Here is a 25,003-nt window from a genome sequence, read left to right on the forward strand (position 1 = left end):
TTCCCAACACACACACACACGCAGAACTGAAAGGGAGGGGGCTGAGACAGGGAGCCAGGAAATCTGGCTCAGTGGGTACCACCCCCACAAAACAAGCAATCTGAAACGCTCTGGATTGAAAGTTTCGCAGCAAGCACAGCTGGATCCATAACAGTCTAGCTCAGTGGGGGAAAGGACGTCCCCCACAACCGAGGCAGTCTGCCACTACTGAGGCAGTTCACACAGTAGCTGGACAGAGCCTGCGGCAGCTCAGCAACACCTCTGCTGGCAGACTACTACGTGCGGGGCAGGGCATCTATGAAAAAAGGCAGCAGCGTGACAGGAACTTAGAAATAAAGCCAACCTTCCTAGGACAGAGCACCTGGGAAAAGAGGCAGTTATGAGTTCAGCTGCAGCAGACTTAAAGGTACCTGCCCAGCAGCTCTGCATGGAACAACGGAGCTCCCAGCACAGCACATGAGCTCCTTTAAGGGACAGACTGCCTTCTCAAGCAACTGCCCGATCCCCTTATACCCAAACAGACACCTCATAAAGGAGAGCTCAAGCCAACATCTGGTGGGTACCCTTCTGGGACGAGGATAGCAGAGGAAGAAACCAGTGGCAACCTTTGCTGTTCTGTAGCCCCCGCGGGTGATCCCCAGGTGAGCGGGGTCTGGAGTGGACCTCCAGTGATCCTGCAGCAGAGGCGCCTGACTGTTAGAAGGAAAACTAAGAAGCAGAAAGAAATCACTTGAACATCAACAAAAAGGATGTCCACTCAGAGACCCCATCCGAAAGTCACTAACTACAAAGAACACAGGTAGATAAAGCCACTAAGATGGGAAGAAACCAGCACAAAAAGGATGAAAACACCAAAAACCAGAACTCCTCTCCTCCTCTGAGGGATCACAACTCCTCACCAGCTAGGGATCAAAGATGGATGGGGAATGAATCTGAAGAATTGACAGAAACAGGCTTCAGAAAGTGGGTAATAACAAACTTCTCAGAGCTAAAAGAACATGTGCTAACCCAATGCAAAGAAACTAAGAACCTAGAAAAAAGGTTAGATGAGATGCTAACTAGAATATACAGCTTAGAGAAGAATATAAACGACTTGATGGAGCTGAAAAACACAGCACAAAAACTTCGTGAAGCATACACAAGTTTCAATAGCTGAATCGACCAAACAGAAGAAAGGATATTAGAGATTGAATATCAATTCAATGAAATAAAATGAGAAGGCAAGAACAGAGAAAAAAGAATGAAAAGAAATGAAGAAAGCCTCCAAGAAATATGGGATATGTGAGAAGACCTAATCTACGTTTGTATCTGAATGTGACAGAGAATGAATCCAAGCTGGAAAACACTCTTCAGGATATCATCCAGGAGAACTTCCCCAACCTAGCAAGGCAGGCCAACATTCAAGTCCAGGAAATACAGAGAACACCACAAAGATATTCCTCAAGAAGAGCAACCCCAAGGCACATAATCATCAGATTCACCAGAGTTGAAATGAAGGAAGAAATGCTAAGGGCAGCCAGAGAGAAAGGTCCAGTTCCCAACAAAGTGAAGCCCATCAGACTCACAGGGGATCTCTCCGCAGAAATCCTACAAGCCAGAAGAGAGTAGGGGCCAATATTCAACATCCTTAAAGAAAAGAACTTTCAACCCAGAATTTCATATCCAGCCAAACTAAGCTTCCTAAGCGAAGGAGAAATAAAATCCTTTATGGACAAGCAATTGCTGAGAGATTTCATCACCACCAGGCCTGCCTTACAAGAGCTCCTAAAAGAAGCACTAAACAAGGAAAGTAACGACCAGTACCAGCCACTCCAAAAATGCAGCAAATGGTAAAGACCATCGACATAATGAAGAAAATGTGTCAACTAATGGGCAAAACATCCAGCTAGCATCAAAATGGCAGGATCAAATTCACACATAACAATATTAACCTTAAATGTAAATGGACTATGCCCCAGTCAAAAGACACGGACTGGCAAATTGGATAAAAAGTCAAAACCCATCAGTGTGCTGTATTCAGGAAAGCCATCTGATGTGCAAGGACACACATAGGGTAAAATAAAGGGATGGAAGAGGATTTATCAAGCAAATGGAGAATAAAGAAAAGCAGGAGTTGCAATCCTAGTCTCTGATAAAATGGACTTTAAACCAACAAAGATAAAAAGAGACAAAGAAGGGCATTTACATAATGGTAAAAGGATCAATGCATCAAGAAGAACTAACTATCCTAAATATATACACACCCAATACAGGAGCACCCAGGTACATAAAGCAAGTTCTTAACAACCTACAAAGAGACTTAGACTCCCACACAATAATAGTGGGAGACTTTAACACTCCACTGTCAATATTAGATCAATGAGACAGAAAATTAACAAGGATATCCAGGACTTGAAGTCAGATCTGGACCAAGTGGAACTAATAGACATCTACAGAACTCTCCACCCCAAATCCACAGAATATACATTCTTCTCAGCACCACATGGCACCTACTCTAAAATTGACCACATAATTGGAAGTAAATCACTCCTCAGCAAATGCAAAAGAACGGAAATCATAACAAACAGTCTCTCAGACCACAGTGCAATCAAATTGCAACTCAGAATTAAGCAACTAGCTCAGAACCGCACAACTTCATAGAAGCTGAACAACTGGCTTCTGAATGTTGACTGGATAAACAATGAAATGAAGGCAGAAATAAAGATGTTCTTTGAAACCAACAAGAACGAAGACATAACGGACCAGAATCTCTGGAACATGTTTAAAGCAGTGTCTAGAGGGAAATTTATAGCAATAAATGCCCACCAGAGAAGCGAGGAAAGATCTAAAATCGACACCCTATCATCAAAATTCAAAGAGCTAGAGGAACAAGATAAAAAAAAACTCAACAGCTAGCAGAAGACAAGAAATAACCAAGATCAAAGCAGAACTGAAGGAGATAGACACACAAAACATCCTTCAAAAAATCAATAAATCCAGGAGCTGGTTTTTTGAAAAGATCAACAAAGTAGACAGACTGCTAGCCAGATTAATAAAAAAGAAAAGGGAGAAGAATCAAATAGATGCAATAAAAAACAATAAAGGGGATATCACCACTGATTCCACAGAAATACAAACTACAATCAGAGATTACTAAAAACAACTCTATGCACATAAAGCAGCAAACCTGGAAGAAACGGATAAATTCCTGGACACTTGCACCCTCCCAACCTCAAACCAGGAAGAAGTTGAAACCTTGAACAGACCAGTAACAAGGGCTGAAGTTCAGGCAGCAGTTAGTTAATAGCCTACCAACCAAAAAAATTCCATGTCCAGACAGGTTCACAGCTGAATTCTAACAGACGTACAAATAGGAGGTGGTAGCATTCCTTCTGAATCTATTCCAAACAATACAAAAAGAGGGAATCCTTCCCAAATCATTTTATGAGACCAACATCATCCTGATACCAAAACCCAGCAGAGACTCAACAAAAAAAGAAAACTTCAGGCCATTATCCATGATGAACATAGATGCAGATATCTTCAATAAAATACTGGCAAACCGATTGCAACAGCACATCAAAAAGCTTATACATCATGATCAAGTAGGCTACATCCCAGGGATGCAAGGCTGGTTCAAGATACGCAAATCTATAAATGTAATCCATCACATAAACAGAACCAAAGACAAAAACCACACGATTATCTTAATAGATGCAGAGGCCTTCAACAAAATTCAGCAGCCCTTTATGCTAAAAACTCTCAATAAACTAGGTATTGAAGGAACATATCTCAAAATCATAAAAGCTATTTACAACAAACCTACAGCCAATATCATAATGAATGGGCAAAAACTGGAAGCATTCCCTTTGAAATCTGGCACTAGGCAAGGATGCCCTCTCTCACCACTCCTATTCAATATACTATTGGAAGTTCTAGCCAGAGGAATTAGGCAAGAAAAAAAAAGGGAGTATTCAGAGGAAAAGACAATTCAAATTGTCTCTATTGGCAGATGACATGATTGTATATTAAGAAGACCCTATCATCTCAGCCCAAAATCTCCTTAAACTGAGAAGCAACTTCAGCAAAGTCTCAGGATACAAAATCAATGTGCAGAAATCACAAGCATTTCTATACAACAATAACAGACTAACAGCCAAATCTTGAGCAAACTCCCACTCACAGTTGCTACAAAGAGAATAAAATACCTAGGAGTAAAACTAACAAAGGATGTAAAGGACCTCTTCAAGGAGAACTGCAAACCGCTGCTCAAGGAAATAAGAGAGGACGCAAACAGATGGAGAAACATTCCATGCTCATGGTTAGGAAGAATCAGTATCATGAAAATGGCCATACTGCCCAAAGTAATTTACAGATTCAACGCTATCCCCATCAAGCTACCAATGACCTTCTTCACAAAACTGGAAATAAGCCACTTTAAACTTCATATGGAACCAAAAGAGAGCCCGCATAGCCAAGACAGTCCTAAGCAAAAAAAAAAAAAAAAAAAAAAAAAAGCCGGAGGCATCACGCTACCCGATTTCAAACTATACTACAAGGCTACAGTAATCAAAACAGCATGGTACTGGTACCAAAACAGAGATATAGACCAATGGAACAGAACAGAGGCCTTGGAGGCAATGCCACACATCTACAACCATCTGGTCTTTGACAAACCTGACAAAAACAAGCAATGGGGAAAGGATTCCCTGTTTAATAAATGGTTTTGGGAAAACTGCCTAGCAGTGTGCAGAAAGCAGAAACTGGACCCCTTCCTGACACCTTACATTAAAATTAACTCCAGATGGATTAAAGATTTAAATATAAGACCTAACACCATGAAAACCCTACAAGAAAACCTAGGCTAAACCATTCAGGACATAGGCATAGGCAAAGACTTCATGACTAAAACACCAAAAGCATTGGCAACAAAAGCCAAAATAGACAAATGGGACCTAATTAAACTCCAGAGCTTCTGTATAGCAAAAGAAACAATCATTAGAGTGAACCAGCAACCGACAGAATGGGAAAAAATTTTTGCAATCTACCCATCTGACAAAGGGCTAATATCCAGAATCTACAAAGAACTAAAACCGATTTACAAGAAAAAAACAAACCCATCCAAAAGTGGGTGGAGGATATGAACAGACACTTTACAAAAGAAGACATATATGAGGCCAAGAAACATAGGAAAAAAATGCTCATCATTACTGATTATTAGAGAAATGCAAATCTACATTGAGATGCCACCTCACACCAGTTAGAATGGCAATCATTTAGAAATCTGTAGACAACAGATGCTGGAGAGGATGTGGAGAAATAGAAACACTTTTACACTGTTGGTAGGAGTGTAAATTAGTTCAACCATTGTGGAAGACAGTGTGACAGTTCCTCAGGATTTAGAAATAGAAATTCCATTTGACCCAGCAATCCCATTACTGGGTATATACCCAAAGGATTAATAAATCATTCTATTATAAAGATACATGCACATGTATGTTCATAGCGGCACTGTTTACAATAGCAAAGACCTGGAACCAACCCAAATGCCCATCGACGATAGACTGGACAAGGAAAATGTGGCACATATACACCATGGAGTACTATGCAGCCATAAAAAACAATGAGTTGGTGTTCTTTGCAGGGACATGGATGAATCTGAAAACCATCATTCTCAGCAAACTGACACAAGAACAGAAAATCAAACACAGCATGTTCTCACTCATAGGCGGGTGTTGAACAATGAGAACACACGGATACAGGGAGAGGAGCATCACACACTGGGGTCTGTTGGTGGGGGAGCCAAAGGAGGGACAGCAGGGGAGTGGGGAAGTCGGGGAGGGATAATGGGGAGAAATGCCAGATGTAAGTGACAGGGGGATGGAGGCAGCAAACGGCATTGCCATGTATGTACCTATGCAACAATCCTGCATGATCTGCACATGTACTCCAGAACCTATAGTATAATTAAAAAAAAAAGAAAGAAAGAAATTCCCAACACAGATACTCTCTGGGTTGTATGAATCTTATTTTACTGAGTTTTCTTTATACGATGCAAAGCCTATCATAAGGGCAATTTTAATAAGGAGATTTTAAGCATGTTGGCTTATCAAATTGATTTAATCTTTCTATGCATTCTTTTTCTCTCTTTGAGATTTATATGATTTCAGTTCATAGGGCTGAGAACAATTTTTTAATTTAAAAATTTCTGCTCCTCTCTGGTTGCATTGAAATGGTAGGTCTGGCTCAATAAAATATTCTATACATGGTAAACTAAAAAATAATTCAGCTGCAGAAGTACAGGAGCTGATCATCAGGCTTTAATAAACATTAATAAACCCTTATGCTATACATTTTTCAGTGAGTTATACAGTATATATAATATGTAGATACTGTATATTCTTTAAATTCTCAACATTATTTTGATAATTTGTTCTAATAATGCCCTAATAATTTGAGCAGTTTTACAGACTGTTTAGTTAAGTGTTTAAGGAAGAAACTGGTTTGTGATTTCTGGATTCCATTTCTAGGAGGATAATTCTCATGTGAGGTTAATTTCCTATCTGGTCTGTGCATGAGTTTCTTGAAGAATTGACAGTAATTCTTCTCATTAGTGTTCACAGGCAAGGGGGCGAAGGGTTTAGGTGTCAATGCCTGACTGACTTCCTGCATTACAAAATTTACCTCTTACTTTTCTATCCTTCCTGATTTTCCCTCTTTTCTTTCACCTCTTGGGCCTGCACATGATGTGTTTGCTATCTAGCAGGGGCCAGCAAGCTTTCTCTGTATTTTCAGCTTTGCACACCCCATGGTGTATATCTGAAGCCTTCAGCTTTGCTGTGTTAAGAAACAAGTAGCCGTAAACAGTGTGTGAGTGCTGGTGCTGTGCTCCAATAAAACTGTCTCCACCGACACAGAAAGTGGAATTTCATCGCATTTTCACATGATATAAAAATCATCTTTTGTTGACTCTCCATTTAAAAACAGGTAGTGGATTGAATTTGTGTTTCAGAAAAAGAAAGGCAGGATAAAAAAAGGGCTAAAAAACAGCAGAGTATGTTGAAATCCTGGATGTGAAGTAGCGGAGCCACTGGGTCTTCCACCCCAACTTGTGCATTAAAAATGCTACCCAGGGCAGAAATCAGGTTTATAAATAGAGCCAGAAAGACTTCAGATTTCCGATCATCAGGCACAGTGGAGGATGCAGATAAAAGATCCCTGCACCCTGCACTGTGAGCCCACCAGTTCCCTTCACCTCACTCTTTTTTATGCACAGCCAAAAAAGATCCTGGAGAACTCCTCTTGGGGAAGGAAGTTACCTCATGACAACGACTCTCAAATACCATTTCAAGGCCCACTGATGAAACAACTGACTACATGTAGTAACTTCCAGTTTGGAGAAGGCTCCCACCTGTGCCCCCAGCTGTGCTGTGTGGCTTACTGAGAATCTGGCCACTCAGCCCCCACTGTTCTCTTGTGGTGACTCACATCTGAAATGTTGTCCTCTGGGGCACATGCATCCTTTCCAGACACTCCTGTAATCTATATATATATATTTGTCCTTTCCTTTCAAGAGGCTTAGAACTTAAACTTCAGTTAGCCATTCTTGTTGATATGCTGTTCAGTCCTAGTATAGCCATTTTCTGAAAGGAGAGAAAGCACAGATCATGGATCAGTACCCAACATTAGAGTCAGAGAGCAGTTTGCATACAGGTTGTCACAGAGGCACATCTAGAACACAAGGAGACTCATGCATTCCATGTGCTTAGTAAAATGGCATTATACTGTGAAGTGCTAATCATTCTCTGCAAGGGATTTTTAAAAAGGGATCAGGGTGGCCCCTGATCCCTTTGATCTAGAGTCAGAGGACAATTTGCATGTAAATTGTTACAGTGGCAAACCTGGAACACAAGGACACTCACATGTATCCCATGCTATTAATAAATTGGCATTTTGTTGTAAATTTCTAGTCTAGTCATTCTTTATAAAGGAAAAAAGCAACGATCAAGGATCAGTACACCATGCTATAGTGAGAGGGAAATTTTCATGTAAGTTGTTACAGAAGCAAATCTACAGTGCAGGGAAATATAGGGTCATTTTTAACATTAAGATGTCAAGTCCCACCTGGAGGAGGGGCATTTAGGGTCAGTAGGATCAGGTGGAGAGAGAGCCTTTCCTTCTAAAGTCCTAGTGCTTAGCAAAGGAATGAGGGAGACCAGATGTTCGGTCCCACTATCACACTGTATACCTGTAATCCCAGCACTATGGGAGGCCGAGGCGGGCGGATTGATTAAGAACAGGAGTTCGAGAACAGCCTGGCCAACACAGTAAAATCCTGTCACTACTTAAAAAAAAATTACACGCTGTATTCCTGCGTTTACTTCACAGAAACTAATGTAGAAATGTAAAAGTAATTTTCCTTAAATAAAATTTCTGTATCACTCTCAATACTACTTTCTTATTTTCAATGGCTGAAAAAAATAGTTTTGTTTTAACCTTTATTATTTGATCTAACTGTAATTACCAGGCATTGCTCAGTGGTTTGAAATGCCCTCCCTGGCTTTCCATTTTAATGTAAAATTTCTGTTATAAGTCTGTGAAATTGGACCAGAACACAGTCTGCCATCTGTGATAGTGATAACAAGATTCTGGAGAAAGGTGCTTCTTTGGTTAGAGGAGTTTATGCCAATCACATTTCAGTGACTTCAGAGAACATTAGACAGTACATGTTGCCACAAAGCAAGCAGCTGGCTGTGGGTAGAACAGGAGTGCAGTTAAAGGCAGTCTGATGCTCATCCTCTATATTGCCCCTGAACCAGCAGACCAAATAAATGCAAACTGGACTCTTGCAACTGTTTGTTTGAAGATTTGAAAGGAGTTAGTTTATATTTATTTTCATAACTGCTTTATTTCTGTCAGTATTTAATGTTTGCCAAAAAAGGAAACACAGGTTTCCCACCCTGTCTCCCCATCAAGTATCACAAATTTGTGTGTCACATACCAGAATTTTAGAAAGGTAATTAATGTAGTTTAAGGTCATCTCACAGATAGAACCTCAGTCTATCCAAGTTTTGTCCTCCAGGGTCAACCCACTGTATTAGTTTCCTAGTAATGCTGCATTAATTAACAAACTCGGTGGCTTAAAGCAGCAGAAACTTACTGTCTGACACTTCAGAAGGCCAGAAGTCCGAAATCAAGGTGTGAGGAGGGCTGCCCTCCCTCTGAAGGCTGCACTCCCCTTGAAGGCTCTAGGGGAGAATCCTTCCTGCCTCTTTTCAGCTGCTGGTAATTACCAGCCACCCTTAGCTTTCCTTGGCTTGTAGCTTCATCTCCCCAATCTCAGTCTTCATTTTCACATGCCCTCCCTCGTCTGTGTGTCTCTGTCTCCAAATTTCCCTCTCCTTTCATTGGATTTAGGGCCCAGCCTTAATTTAATATGGCCTCATAATAACTTGATTATATCTGCAAAGACCCTATTTCTAAATAAGGTCCTATTCCCACGTTTTAGGTGAACATGAATTTTGTGGGGAGGGTACTGTCAAGCCAGTATACCTCCACCCATACCTTCCTACTCTCAGCTCAGACTGCCACTGTCCAAGGTGCCCCAGAACCTCATGCTGCCCTGAGCTGGGGCATGGGCTCAGTGACTTATGTTTGGCTGGAATGTTTCAGGAGGACCCTGAGCTGGGGCTTATGCTCAGTCACTCATGTTTGGCTGGGATGTTCAGGAGGGCCCTGAGCTGGGGCACAGGCCCAGTCACTAATGTTTGGCTGGGGTGTTCCAGGAGGGCCCTGAGCTGGGGCATGGGCTCAGTCACTCCTGTTTGGCTGGAATATTTCAGGAGGGCCCTGAGCTGGGGCTTATGCTCAGTCACTCATGTTTGGCTGGGATGTTCAGGAGGACCCTGAGCTGGGGCACAGGCCCAGTCACTAATGTTTGGCTGGGGTGTTCTAGGAGGGCCCTGAGCTGGGGCATGGGCTCAGTCACTCCTGTTTGGCTGGAATGTTTCAGGAGGGCCCTGAGCTGGGGCTTATGCTCAGTCACTCATGTTTGGCTGGGATGTTCAGGAGGACCCTGAGCTGGGGCACAGGCCCAGTCACTAATGTTTGACTGGAATGTAACAGGAGGGCCCTAAGCTGGGGTGCGGGCTCATTAACTCCTGCTTGGCTGGAGTGTTCCAGGAGGTTCCGCCAGTCTTGCCAGAACCTTGCTCCTCTTCCAGCCCCCCAACCCAGTTCCTTTCTCCTTTTTCCCTTCCTTCCACTCTACCACACTCTCAAACCCAGAATACAGGTGAGTTGCTCAATTTCATAAGCTGGATCCCGTGGTGCAAGCAGTGGCAATCCCTGATATTAGCTTTGAGTCGGTGCAAAGTCCCTAGTACATTAGGAGTGAAGATCTGAACATGGCCAAGGGCCCTCTCCCTCCCAGCAAGCACCTTTTTAAGGCAGCAGAATTCATTTGGAAGGCCTGGAAAAAGAAAGGAGGTGCTCTGCCAAAATCAATGATTTCTGAGAAAGAAGCATGGTCCCTAGAGCTTGGAGAAGATCAGAAGAGGATAGCCCGAGGCGTGGCTCTGCAGTAAATCATTAAGAGACGCCCACTCACAGTGGCTGTGGCTAGGAGAAGTTTCCTGTTAGGGAACTAAGAAGCACACAGTAGTGTTTGTAAGTGATGGTTCCATTTTAATAGATAAACATACAGAACTTATAAAAAATCAGGAATCCGTATAGCCAGCTTTCCTAAATTAGGTAATAATTCTTTTAAATTTATACTTAAAGTTACAATTTTTAAAACTATGTATATCAATGTGAACACTATATGCTTTGGGGTTATTTTCTAGCATCAAGCATAAACACAGCCAGATAGTAGTTAAAGGGATCAGCACAGTTTTTCTTCCATAATATAGTATTGCAATAGAGAAAAGAGACCAGTGTGTAACTGGACTCAACCTCACTTAGCACAGAGGTGATTGGGCGTTTTAAAGGGAAATTCAGGGAGTAGGGAGGGGTCAGCAGGAGCTCAGCAGAGTCAGGGAAGTGAAAATTGCAGAAAGCTGAAAGAGGGTTTGGTCTGTGTGAAGCCATCTGGGTTTGCAAACTGGTGCTGATAGAAGTCAGGCTCATGCCCTCTCACAGAGGCTTGTCTGCAGGGGTGACTGAAACCAACGATCAGTTATTTTGGCAGCCTTGAGTTTTCGTAGGCAAGTACTTTAAGCGGGCTATGGTCATCCAGGGGTGTGATGTTGAGCTATTGAACTTGTTCAAGTCTTTATAGGCCAGTGTGGAGGACTTGTGGAGAAAAAGTCTCAGAGCAGCCTGGCTAGAGTCTGGTCCAGGAGATACTTATGTCACTGAGCACGACCAGTCCATTTCTCACAATGCTAACAGCCTGTCCTCGTGGAATTGTGTTTCCTTTGATAAATCTTGAACAAGAAATCAATGCATCAGCATATGTTTTTTAAAAGTTAAGTTCACTAAAATCCATTTCGTGGACCCCTTTGTGAATGCCTGACCTACACAGCTCACCCCTGATGATGTAAAGTTAACTTGCATCCATTTTGTGGAATCCCAGGTACCTGTTTGACCTGCATCCATCTTTCTCCCTTCTTGCTCACTCATTCTGGGCATCAGCTCTTCACACAGCAGCAGCTTCCTGCGTGTGATCCCTGACTGTCCATTGATGACCGAAGGCTCGTGGACTTGCCAAGTTGCCCACGTAAGACAGGGCTCAGAGAGCAAGACAAGCCCTTGCATTGTGAAGTGCCAAAAAGCCTAGCATTCTAAAGCACAGTGTTGTTCAGAACATGGTACTCCTGTGAGATCACGTGTGACCTTTGTGAAGAAACTGGAACAGGTGTTTTCTTAGGAAGCCTTGCAACAGTAAGCACTTTGAGCTCACTCAAGAAAGTTCAAGTAGGCGAAAAATAAGAATGGAAACCCTGCATTACTCTATCAGATCTTGAAGGTTTTCTCTTAGATAAATGTGCCTGTCAGTCACATCGAATCACATCCCCTGCCTCCGTGCGCTATACCACAACAGCGAAGTCTGCTGGAGCGTGTGTGCTCCCCGGGTACACATTCTCCAGGAGGCAGCATTTTATTATAGAGTAACAGGTCTGTCATGTGTAGAGGAGAATGCTAACTGCTTCATGAAAAGGCTTCCCACCATGAATTCAGATAACTGGATGCTATTTTTTAACTTATTTATTTTTTAATTGACAAATAGAAATCGTATATAGTTATCATGCACAACATGTTTTGAAGTGTGTATACATTGTGCAGTGGCTAGGTCAAGCTAATTAACCCACCTATCATCTCACTTTCTCATCATGTTTTATGGGGAGAACACTTAAAATCTAGTCTTTGAGCGATTTTGAGTAGCCAAATATTATTTTTAATGACCTTTGCCTTAATTGTCCATTCAAAATCGGTCTTAGGTATTTATTGAGGGCCCAGCATGTTCCAGCCAAGCGTGGACTCCTAATTGGAAACACAAACCCTAAGAAACTCTGAGCATTTTTGTCTAGCGCAGGGGCCATCCTCACATTCCACAGCCAGCATTCACAGCTTGATTCATAAGCCATGGATAGAGCCAAAGGAAAACTAGCTCACTTCCCACTATGTATCTGAAATCATTTTTTCTTTCGATTCCATGTTGCACACATGTACTGCAAGGAAAAGGAATGATTCCTGCTCCCACCACTGCCTTCCATTCCTAAGAACAGAGAGGAGGGAGTACAAGGATGAGGAAAACAGAGGACGGGAAATAAGCAGTTTACTCACTGGGTGTCTGCATGGGGTCTTGGGAGTGCAGAGGTTATGACTCATTCTTGAGTGGAAGTTTCTAACCACGTACATACAACTCAGTTAACTACAGCCAAGTGCTGGAGGTGTTCCAGTGAATCCCAAAGGGTTACAAGGGTGGGAGGAGCCTGATAAAGTTTCCAGGAAGCAGTAGCACAGGAACTAAGTCTTCACCCACAAAGAAGCAGGTAAACAGCTCAGATTCTGAGCCTTAGGAAGGGTGTGGAGGCCAGAGGGTGTTGGGGTTTTTCTATAGTCCTCAGGAAGTGAACTGCCTCACAGGAAATAAAGCAGTATCAATCAGGCAGTTTCTTTCTAGTTATATTTGAATATTGTCAGTGTTTTAAAAATCACAGATGACTTTTTTTTTTTTTGAGACAGAGGCTTGTTCTGTTGCCCACGCTGGAGTGCAGTGGTGTGATCTCGGTTCACTGCAACCTCCACCACCTGAGTTCAAGTGATTCTCCTGCCTCAGCCTCCTGAGTAGCTGGGATTACAGGCGTGTACCACCACGCCTGGCTAATTTTTGTATCTTTAATAGAGACAGGGTTTCTCCATGTTGCTCAGGCTGGTCTGCAACTCCTGACCTCAAGTGATCTGCCCACCTTGGCCTTCCAAAGTGCTGGGATTGCGGGCGTGAGCTACCACGCCCGGCCAAACCTGACATATTTGTAAGGAGCGAGAAAGAGCAACCATCTGTCCACCACCTGCCACCCAACCTCCTTGAACCGCATCCCCAGACAGCTTGGTGTCATAGCTGACATTGCCTGTGTCGGCCCTCCTTTCCTGATTTATTTTAAACTTCATGTGCTCTTTCTTCTTCTGGGCATTGTTCTTTTCTTACATTCTGTTTTTGTTTTAAGGACTCAGTAACTTACATGTCTCCGTGAGTATTATTATCGTGACTGTTACTTCCTTGCCCACTTTTCTCTGGATTGTCATTTTTTTCTGGCACATTCCTGTCTTCTGTCTGTTTGAGTCTTCTGCAAACACCTGGCAGTGTCTTTTCTGCTCATTCACAGTCAAGAACAGAGCACTTGTGTATTCATTTCCTGGGGCTGCTGCCACAAGACACCAAAAACTCAGCAACTTCTAATAACGGAAATGGACTCTCTCCCAGCTCTGGAGACTGGAAGTCTGAAATCCAGGTGTCACAAGGCCACACTCCCTCTGGAGGCTCTAGGGGAGGATCCTTCCTGCCTCTCCCAGCTCCTGGGGGCTCCAGGCATCCCTGGGCTTGTGGCTGCATCACTCCTCTGCCTCCGTTTCCCCATGGCCTTTTCTTCTGTGTTTCTCTCCCCTCTTTGGTGTCTAAGGACAGCAGTCATCACATTTAGGGCCCATCCTAAATCCAGGGTGATCTCATCTCAAGATTTTTAACTTAATTACATCTCCAAAGACCCTTTTTCTAAAGGAGGGCAGAAGTACCAGGGGTTAGGACTTCTGTGTGGGGGCCACCATTCAACCCACTGCTCTCAGTCACACATAGCTTTTCAAGCATAACACCTGCTGTTCAGGTGACTGTGAAAATAGTCCCTAGAAAGACAGCATGCCAAAGCACCTTCCCCATGGAGGGATCAGGTGAGAGGGGCTAGGCACCCTTAGAATGCCCATGCAGGAGGTGGAGGCTCAGCAGAATTCCACAAGTATGTCTGGTCCTGGGACAGTGTCAGTGTCTTCTCACAGGTAGCCAGGTGGCATCCATCAGCTGACCACATGATTTGCCCCAGTGGCACAGGCTGCCTTCTATGTCTCACTTCATAAAGCTCTTCTTGACTGAGGCGCAGGACATGGTTCTAAGCACACAGAATTAATGACATGCATGGCACTGTAAGTGGTTCCCTCTCCTTCTTTGCGTTGTCAACCCCCGGTGCCCCCTACTTGCTTCTGTTGCTCACTGCAGGTCTCAGGTAGTACAGAGAAAATCTAGGCTCATAGGGTTCTGAAGGCCAGATCACCCAACAAAAGAATGCCAAGAACACCTGAGACCCTGTGTCAGCTGCCTGTCTTCTGCCTCTTTCCTTTGTTTCATCCTCTTTAATTGCACATTCCTGTTCTCACCCACCTTGGGTCTCTAGGATGGAGGAAAGCAGGAGCGTTTCCTCCCACCCACAGTGTTGCTTCTGCACATTCCACAGTTCTTCCCCTGAAGATGTGTCCTGTGAGCTGACTGTTTGGAGCGAGAGCTATCTATCTCTCTGCCCTTCCTGTAAACCCACGGAAGCACACCAAATGCTAGGAACTGGGAGCTAGAGTCCATTTATACACATAATTAACCAACTTCTCCCTGGGACAGAGCTCCATTTATGTTTTTTAGTCTTTTACTTCTCAGGGAAAGCCACTGTGTAAGAAAAAGGTTGTGTGCAGTCTTTAAAAGATGCAAAACTTTGTGAAGGCATCAGGCAGCTGTGAATCAGGAGATTAGGATCCTTGGTTCCTGACTGTACACTGGAGCTTTATCTGATGACACTGTCTAACATTTATCTGGGGCTTCATCACCCATATCATTTTCCAGGCATTGTGCTTCTTGTGAATTAACTCCATGAGGAACGTTAATCATTGCTCTTTGATAGATGATAAAATTGAGACCCAAAGAGAACATATAATTGCCAGATGTCCTGTAGTCTCTAACTGTGGTCAGAGTCTTGTCTAGAGTTTCATCTTCATACGAGTCCCAAGCATTTTGAAGATCTTGATATGCTGTGGTGGTGTAAAGCACTCATCCAGAAACATTTTTGATTCATTCTCCATCAGTAAGAATATTGAGCTGCATTCCAGACCAAGCACGTTGATGTGCATTTGTTTATGTACTGCACTTTTACAGCTGGTACCTTAGAAATAATTCACAGCAATAGAGATAATAATTCACAGCTACAAGGATAAACTCACCCCTGTAAGCCCAGGGCTTTGAGAGGCCAAGGCAAGGGGATTGCTTGAAGCAGAAATTCAAGACCAGCTTAGGCAACATAGGGAGACCCTGTCTCTACAAAACAAAAAAATTTACCAGGCATGGTGGCATGCACCTGTAGTCCCAGCTATTCGGGAGGCTCAGACTGGAGGATCATTTGAGCCCAGGAGGTTAAGGCTGCTATGATTGCTCGACTCTACTCTAGCCTGGATCACAGAGCAAGACCCTGTCTCAAAACAATAATAATAATAAAATAATCTATATTTAAGTTTTTTAAATTAATAGCACCAAAGTACTTTAACAATATTTTCTTTATACAGTGTGTTTTACAGAGAGCCATGTGTTTAAATGTGCTCCGTTCTTTTTTTAAATATTGGTTTAAAATTGTATGATATGGTAATTTGAAAATCTTGTTTCAAATTCAGATCATTTTAATACTCAACTTTAATCACTATATATATCCAGACAAAAGTTCATGATTGGCTAATTTTTTTGTTGTTGTTTTTGAGATGGACTCTGGCTCTGTTGCCCAGGCTGGAGTGCATTGGCGCCATGTCAGCTCACTGCACCCTCCACTTTGTGGGTTCAAGCGATTCTCCTGCCTCAGCCTCCCAAGTAACTGGGCTTATAGGATGCACTACCACACATGATTGGCTCTTTTAAAATAAATTAGAGCCTTTCTTTTATGTCATGCACCAGTTAGATTAAGGTTTAAATTGAAATTTAGCTAATTAATAAATGTAGTCTTCTGTGATAATAATAAGTGGTTGTTGCAAACTAATGAAATAGTGTGACATTTTAATATTTTTAACTAATGGATTGAAGTTCTGTAGAAGCTCTTCATGTGGAATACTACATTGGTTGAATATTGTTTTTATGTGTGGAGGTGTGTATGTATTCATGAGATCTGTAGTTTTCTTGTCTGGCTTTTGTCTGGTTTTGGGATAAGGGAGTGCTGATGTCAAATGAGTTGAGAGGTGTTTCCTCCTATTTCCTGATAAGTCTGTTTAGAATTGGCATTCTTTTTTTTCTTGGGAAGTTAGTAAATTTACCAGTGAGGCCATCTAATCCAAGATGTGGGAAGGTTTTTAACTACAAATTCACTTTCTTTCATTGACAGAAGGCTATTCTGGTTATTCATGTCTTCTTGAGGGAGTTTTCTATTTTTCAAAGAATTATCTGATTTCATCTAAGTGGTCAAGTGTGTTGTCATTTACTCCTATAATAATTAAGCTTTTATCATTTTATTGATGTTGGGATCTGTAGTGTTGGCCCCTCTTTCCCTGCTAAGGTTGGTATATTTGGATCTTCTTGATTGTTTTGATCAGTTTAGCTAGGAGTCTACTAATTTAATAGGTCTTCTCAAAGAACTCGCTTTTGATTTAGTTTTCTGTATTCTCCTTTCAAATATTTCATTAATTTTCTCTCTCATTTTTATTATCTCCTTCCTTTTATTTGTTTTGGGCTTAATTTTCTCTTTTCCTTTATGTTCTAAATCATTGAACTTCTTTCTTTCAGGTTTTAAATGTGACAACTTAGATCACTTATTTTATTATTTAACATATCACCTAATGCCATCAATTTTCCTCTAAACAATGTTTTGGCCACATCCCAGAAATTTTGATAGTTTTTGGTTCTCTAAAATATATTGCCTAGTTTCCCTTTGTGATTTCATCTTTGACCTGTGTCTTACATAGAAGTGTAACATCCAAATATTTGTGATTTTCCACATTCCTTTCTATTATTAATGTCTATTTTAATTCTATCATTGTTAGAGAAGGTATTCTGTATGATTTTAAGTATTTTATAATTTTTGAGATTGTTTTATCGTTTATAATAGGATCTTTATTGTTGAATGTTCTATGTGCACTTAAAAATAATGTGGTTTCTGCTGTTGTTGAGAGAAGTATTACATAAACGTCAATTATGTCAGGTTGCTTGGCAGTGGTTCTAAAGTCTGCTGTATCCTTACTTCTTTTCTGTCTACTTGTTCTATCAATCACTGATAGAGGAGTTTTAAACTTCCTTCTACGTTTGTGTTTCTCCATTCAGTTCTGTTAGTTTTTGCTTTATACATTGTGAAGCTCTGCTATTTGATGTTTACACATTTAGAATTGTGTTTTATTGATGAACTGACCTATTTGTCATTATGAAATGTTCCTGTTTATCCCTGATGATATTCATTGTTCTAAAGGCTTATTTGTTATCAGTGTAAGTAACGTGGCTCTCTTTTGAGCAATAGTCATGTGGTATGTAGTTTTCTATCCTTTTATTTTTCAATCTATCTGTGTAGTTACATTTAAAGTAGGTTTCTATAGACAACATTTTTTTTTCCCTCCTGGTTTTCAGTGGTATTTTCTTCCTCATGGCATGGTAATTTTTGATTGAATGTTAGACACTATAAATTCTATACCCAATGGGATGCTAGAGTTTGCTTGATTTCATTTGCTTTATTTAACTTTGTCCTGGCACTACATTACAATCTGTCCATGCCTTCCTTTTAAAAATCTGTAGGGGGTCAGGTGCTCCAGATATCTATCTGTTACCTTACCATGAATGACTTTAGGTGTTTGGAAGAAATGACTACGTTGATTCTTCTGTGTAATAGTTGACAAAGTAGGGATATTACTTCATAATATTATTAAAATAGACATGATTACACGATGATTTAAAATACAATTTTAGGCCAGGCACAGTGGCTCATGCCTGTAATCCCAGCACTTTGAGAGGCTGAGGTGGGCGGATCACCTGAGGCTAAGTTTGAGACCAGCCTGGCCAACATGGTGAAACCTCATCTCTACTAAACAACCTGTCCTAGGTCAGGGTGTGGTAGCGTGCGCCTCTAGTCCTAGCTACTCCGGAGGCTGAGGCAGGAGAATCGCTTTAAACTGGGAGGTGGAGGTTGCAGTGAGCCAAGATCGGCCATTGCACTCCAGCCTGGGTGACAGAGAGAGACCCTGTCTCAAAAATAAAATACAATTTTAGACAAACCGTCATACCTTGTGTGGATTTCGATGATGTTCCTGTTGTGCTAGTTAGCATAAGTTAAAGGTGGTAAGGACTCCTGGTGTTATTTACCCTTTCTGATAACTACTCCTTTCATAATTGGCTCTGTGACGACCTCCCTGAACCCATGTGGTCGCTGTGGTTAGTCCATATGGCTAATGACAGCGTGAGGATGCTATTTTGATATGGCATGTTGCTGTTGATCAGCTGTGTTCAGCAGCTTTCTTTTGTCCCCTGATCCCTTGTTAAGTAGCACTGCAGCCATCCCTCAGCCAGCCGCAGCCTTCTTCAGCATCTAGTGGAAGCCGTTGTGTGATTTCCTCACCTCAGCAGGGTGAAGAATGATTAAATGTTTTTTGTAGAATACAGCATTTTTGCAGAAAACACCAAAAGCATAACCCTTGTGTATTGACTGCTTTGGGAAAAAAGTATGGTTCGTGATGCCCTGCTGTGTGGCGCCTTCCCTGGTGGCCTGCCCAGATCCCAGGTCCAATCATGTCCGGGCCTGCCCCCTGCCCTTGTCCACATTTCATAAAGAGGCCCAGCAGACAAAGCAGCAGTGCCTTCCAGAGTGCTCCCCTTCTGTTCCTTTGGGAAATGCCATCGCTCAGCCCCCAATAGCTTTTTTGATTTTTTGGTTTGTTTTACGTTGAGCAGGGATGTTTTGGAGCTGACAACCCCTTTTAGACAACCTGTCCTAGGTCAGAAATTCCTCAGAAGATGAAGCCTGAGAGTGTGCTGCCACACAGCTGAAGAGACCGTCCTTGGAAGACGGCCTTGTGGTGGAGGCCTCACCCCTAACCACAGTCCTTCCCTCCTCCTCCCCAGGGGCTGAGAAACTTATCGTCCACCTGCGGAAACACGGCATCCCCTTTGCCCTGGCCACCAGCTCAGGGTCTGCGTCGTTCGAGATGAAGACAAGCCAGCACAAGGAGTTCTTCAGCTTGTTTTCTCACATTGTGCTGGGAGACGACCCTGAAGTGCAGCGTGGCAAGCCAGACCCTGACATCTTCCTAGCTTGTGCCAGGAGGTTCTCTCCCCCTCCTCCTATGGAGAAGGTAAGCAGGTGCTGGTGAGATGGGCCATGTTCCACAACCATGTTCCACCAAATCATATCCATGTCGTGTTTGCTAAATGTGAAAGGTTGTGGTATGTGCTGTTGAAGGCCACTTTGTAGTGCTCCCTGGAACTTGGATATGTGGGCAGGGAGATGACCTGGCTGGAAGATTTTGTGAGAAGTCACAGCCACACCTAAGTCACCAGGCCAGTGAGACTCAGCCAGAATCCACTGGGTCTCAGGGATAGTCTAAGAGGCTTACAGTGCCAGAACAAGGCCTATTCAGACATTTTCCAGGGAAGCAGAGGTTTTAATGATGTGGGGCTTACAACTGACCATTGCTCATTGAACTCAGTTTAGCCACTGTGCCCTCCCTGGAGATGAGGGGAAGGGCAGAAAGTTCCAGTCTTTTTTGTTTGTTTGTTTTGAGATGGAGTCTTGTTTTGTTGCCCAGGCTGGAGTGCAGTGGTGTAATCTCAGCTCACTGCAACCTCTATCTCTTGGGTACAAGCGATTCTCCTGCCTTACCCTACCAAGTCGCTGGGATTACAGGCATGCGCCATCACGCCTGGCTAATTTTTGTATTTTTAGTAGAGACAGGGTCTTATCATGTTGGCCAGGCTGATCTCAAACTCCTGGTGTCAGGTGATCCACTTGCCTCAGCCTCCTGAAGTGCTGAGATTACAGGCGTGAGCCATCACGCTCGGATCCAATCTGCTAATCACGTATTTGGTCTTTCTGATGTCCAGACCCTGTCTCCTAAAGCTATCCTGGGCCCACTAAAGGCACCTCAATAGGTTGAAAACAGCTTATTAATGATTCAGATATTCCAAGTGTTTTAGGAGCTCTGTGTCATGAAGTGGGGACAAAAACCAGGTATATAATTTTTATGATGCCATAGGTATAAACAGTCATTGAAAGACAGTGGGGGCTTTCTTAGCAACACACATACCTGGGCTGATTTAAATCTCATTCTTGATTTAAGTCTCATTATTGAATTCAGTTTGACTGCAATTGCTTGACGTGGACGTACCTGAGACCTCCCAGCTAATAAGTCAGAGTCAAGGCTGAGCCTCCAGGTGCAGCTGGAACAGGTCCCAGTGGGAACATGTATCTGCGTCTGTGTCTGGACATGTATATGTTTGCATGCTTGGCATCCGGTTATAAATTCCACTGAAACATGTTTATTTGTCCTAAGAATTTCCCCCTTATGAAAGAATTATCTCATAGCTTCAGGCTATAAAGCCTTGCTCCCAGAAACACCATTTTTCTGTTGTTGTTTAACCCGAGTTGTTGCTCAGTAGAAAAGTGAAGGTGCTGCACTCCACACACCATGTCCCAGAATCGATCAGAGTATGTTGGCACTTGTATTCAGCTCTGTATTTACAAACTGATAAAGACAAGGTAAAATATTTGCCTTTTTAACATGAGCTGTTCCTGTAGCTAAGGCAATTAAACTGAATTTCAAGTACAGGCAGTCCTTGTTTTGCAAGGCACTGTGTTAATGGAAACATGGTGTTTCCATGTGGGTTTTTTTGGTTTTGGGTTTGTTTCGTTTTGTTTTGTTTTTCATATAGGGTCCCCATTTGTTGTCCAGGCCATAGGTGCTGGTAGCACAATCATAGCTCATTGCAGCTTCCAACTCCTGGGCTTTAGCAATCCTTCTGCCTCTGCCTCCCGAGTAGCTGGGACCACAGGCACACACCACCATGCATAGCCGGGAGTGGCAGCTCACACCTGTAATTCCAGCACTTTGGGATCCTGAGGTAGGAGGATGCTTGAGCCCAGGAGTTTGAGACCAGCCAGGGCAACATAGCCAGACCCTGTCTCCACAAAAAGTTAGCCATGTTTTAAAATGTATATGGAAGTAAAACGTGTGTGAAAACCACATGCTGCCACTGCATGGGACCAGTTATGGTGAAACCCACAAAGCGAGGGCCCTCATGAGGAGGAATTTCTCTCACAAGGTACCCTGCAGAAAGAGATCCATGGAATGAACTGTGTTTTAACATCTTGATGTTCTCATTGACAATGTTTGTTTTAGACTTCTCAAAGAAAAATGAGCAGTTGCATATTTTACAAGTCATTTAGCTCTTAGAAAGTTCTAAATGTTATCCTTATTATTAATCCACATTTACTTACAGATGTATTTATCTTGCAGAAATGAAACCTTCTCTATCATGCTTCTTACTTAATTAGAGACAGTGATGCATTTGGCTTTTCCTCCTGTGAGGTGCATATCATAGTACTAAACGAAGATTTTCCCAAGCTCCTGTCGGGGAAACAGCCCTGGCTGTGTACTTGGTGTTTGTCTCGGGAATACAGGAGGCAGTCGTGAAGGGGCTTGCGGACGATGTTGGAGTTCTGCAGTCAGGCCCTGCTGCTTCCTCTTGGCCGCAGTGTAGGTGTGAGCTCACAGGGGCAGCATGCCTCCAGAGTTCAAGGGCATTCCATTAAATTAGCAGTCATTGAAGAGATTTCTGAATCTCTTAGAGAACTGCCTTAGGGAATTTATTATGCTGTAGGTGTCACCAGGTTAATTAGGTGTAGTAGTAGTAGTCATAGGAAAGTAGTCAAAAACAGGTAGGATCAAAGGGTTATTAATTATGTTTAATTCCCATCTTGCTAGGAGTAAGTGTCCAACAGAACTGACATTAAAGAATCAAGTTTTCACTGAGAATATTTTCTAAGTTATTCATGTATCATTATTTTGTTCTAAAAAAAAGTAAAGGAAACATGAGGCCACCTTCAGAAGCCCCCCAGAACCCACCTTCAGGCTAATGAGCACTCACTGAGTGAAAGCATCTGCCCACTGTGTGCTAGGCAGGGTGCCGCCTCTGCCAACACATCCCCTGAAGCTCAGAGACCCAGTGAGTAGAGGGCCTCCATGTGCTAAATGTCAGGTCCTGAGACTTGCAAGTGTGAGCACTCTCACTGGCTAGTGGGTACTGGAGAGACCAAGCTGGGAGGCACCCCAGGGCTCTCTGTTCCCAGCCACAAAAACGCTGTCTTTGTTCTGAAACAAAAATGATGGCATTGCTTACATATCACTTCTAGGGTTGATATTTATTACAAGTAAAACCAGAAATCAGATATCAATTTTTTTTTTATTGAGACAGAATCTTGCTCTGTTGCCTAGGCTGTAGTGCAGTCGTGCGATCTCGGCTGACTGCAGCCTCTGCCTCCTGGGTTTAAGCTGTTCTTCTGTTTCAGCCTCCCGAGTAGCTGGGATTATAGGCGCCCACCACCACACCCAGCTAATTTTTGGATTTTTAATAGAGATGGGGTTTCCCCATGTTGGCCAGGCTGGTATCAAACTCCTGACCTCAGGTGATCTGCCCACCTCGGCCTCCCAAAGTGCTGGGATTATAGGAGTGAGCTACCGTGCCCAGCTGGAAATCTATTTTTGACAGCCTAGCCATCACTACTTTGCATGTTTTAGTTTTCTTGTTCGTGTTAATGTTGTTTTAGGAGCTGAATTTCAGGGTTTAAAAAAATTATCTTTGTTTTTGTTTTTCTGGTTTCAAGAAAGTTATACATGTTAAACTGCATAAATAGGTAGAGTAGGCTTATTTCACCAGCCTAAGTTTTGTGTATATTTGGTATCTGTCTTTTTTTTTTTTAATACCAGGATGGAAGTTGTGAGATCATATTCACAATTGGTAAACAAGGTACATGGTAGATACTACTCTTTTTCCTGGAAACCTGCATATTTCTTAATGAATAAGGGCTAAGTCCACATAAATAGGTAGAGTGGGCTCATTTCACCAGCCTTTAGACATTTCTACTCACACCCCAAACTGTTATGCTGTCACCTTGTTAAGAGTACAGTCTTACAGGCGGTGGTTCATGCCTGTAATCCCAGCACTTTGGGAGGCCAAGGTGGGAGGATCACTTGAACTCAGGAGTTCAAGACCAGCCTGGGAAACATAGTGAAAGACTGTCTCTACAAAAAAGAATAATAATGATGATGATAAATTTGCCAGGTGTGGTAGTGCATGCCTGTAGTCTCAGTTACTCAGGAGTCTGAGGTGGGAGAATCACGTGAGCCTGGGAGGTGGAAGTTGCAGTGAGCCGAGATCATGCCACTGCCCTCCAGCCTGGGCGGCAGAGCGAGGCTCTGTCTCAAAAGAAAGAAAAAAGAGAGAGTACAGTCTGGGTGACGTAGTGATATGGGTGTTCTGTGAAATTCTGTCAACTCTGCTATATGCTGGACCATCTTTACAGTGCAGTGTTGTAGGGGGCAGCCCTGCCTCATGTGACAAGCAGACCAAAGTTCACTCAGGCACAAATTAGAACATCAAAGGGGAACTGAGGATGACACAGGCCCTGAGATAAATGCTCACCGTTTTTACAGATAAAGAACAGAGGATAGGATTAGTGCCGAACAGGACAAGTCCAACAGGAGTGTAGGCAACACAGAATCAATTGTGAGGGTTTTGGAAACCAAGCAGAAGTTTATACGTGGTGTAATAGGCATTTGAGCTCACTGGAAGTTCTTAGAAGGACACATTGGCCATGTCTGTGTTTTAGAGCTCAGTGGAGTACTGGATGACAAATTAGAAATAGGCAGTAAGGGAGGAGGAAGTGTTAGGTGTGATTCCAATGTGATTTCCTTCAGGGAACTTATAGTTCAATTAGAAAAAAATAAGCAATGACAAAACTTATAGGAGGCTTAGGAGAAAGTAAAATTAAGAAAATTGTCACTGAGTATATTTTCATATTAACTTGTACCAAATTTAAAGAACTTTTTGCATCTCTGCAACTCTTCCCTAGATTTAAAAAAAAAAAAGATGCACCTAGTTAAAAATATATGTATTTTTCTAATACCTGTAACTGCATGTGAAACTCACCCAAAGTTTCATCTTGACTTATCCTTATCCTTATCGTACATTGCACATGTCCCAAAAGAATGAAGACAGGAGTAGGCAGGCTGTCAGTGTGAGCTGACCTCCATAACTGGAACTTCTTTTCTTCCGAGAATAATGGAAAACAAATAGCTGTATACTACTTATGTCGAATTTAAAGTTAATATTTGGGCCGAGTATGGTGGCTCATGCCTGTAATTCCAGCACTTTGGGAGGCCAGGGCGGGTGGATCACTTGAGGTCGGAAGTTTGAAACCTGCCTGACCAACATGGCGAAACTTCGTCTCTACTAAAAATACAAAAATTAGCTTATGTTGGTGCACCCCTGTAATCCCAGCTACTCAGGAGGCTGAGGCAGGAGAACCACTTGAATCTAGGA

General features: G+C 42.6%; 1 protein-coding gene across 3 annotated transcripts in view; it reads left to right on the forward strand.

Annotated features, from left to right (window-relative positions):
- PUDP (pseudouridine 5'-phosphatase) overlaps nt 1–25,003 on the forward strand; it is a 343,821-nt gene that overhangs the window by 50,769 nt on the left and 268,049 nt on the right. For all 3 annotated transcript variants that reach the window (XM_064364540.1, XM_064364539.1, XM_012437567.2), the window contains exon 3: nt 19,529–19,758. In XM_064364540.1, the coding sequence (XP_064220610.1) occupies nt 19,529–19,758 (230 nt within the window). The remainder of the gene's footprint in view (nt 1–19,528; nt 19,759–25,003) is intronic.

The sequence above is a fragment of the Aotus nancymaae genome, unplaced genomic scaffold, assembly GCF_030222135.1.
Source record: "Aotus nancymaae isolate 86718 unplaced genomic scaffold, 86718_ANA_hifiasm-v0.15.2.pri h1tg000058l, whole genome shotgun sequence".
In the NCBI taxonomy this organism is placed as follows: domain Eukaryota; kingdom Metazoa; phylum Chordata; class Mammalia; order Primates; family Aotidae; genus Aotus; species Aotus nancymaae.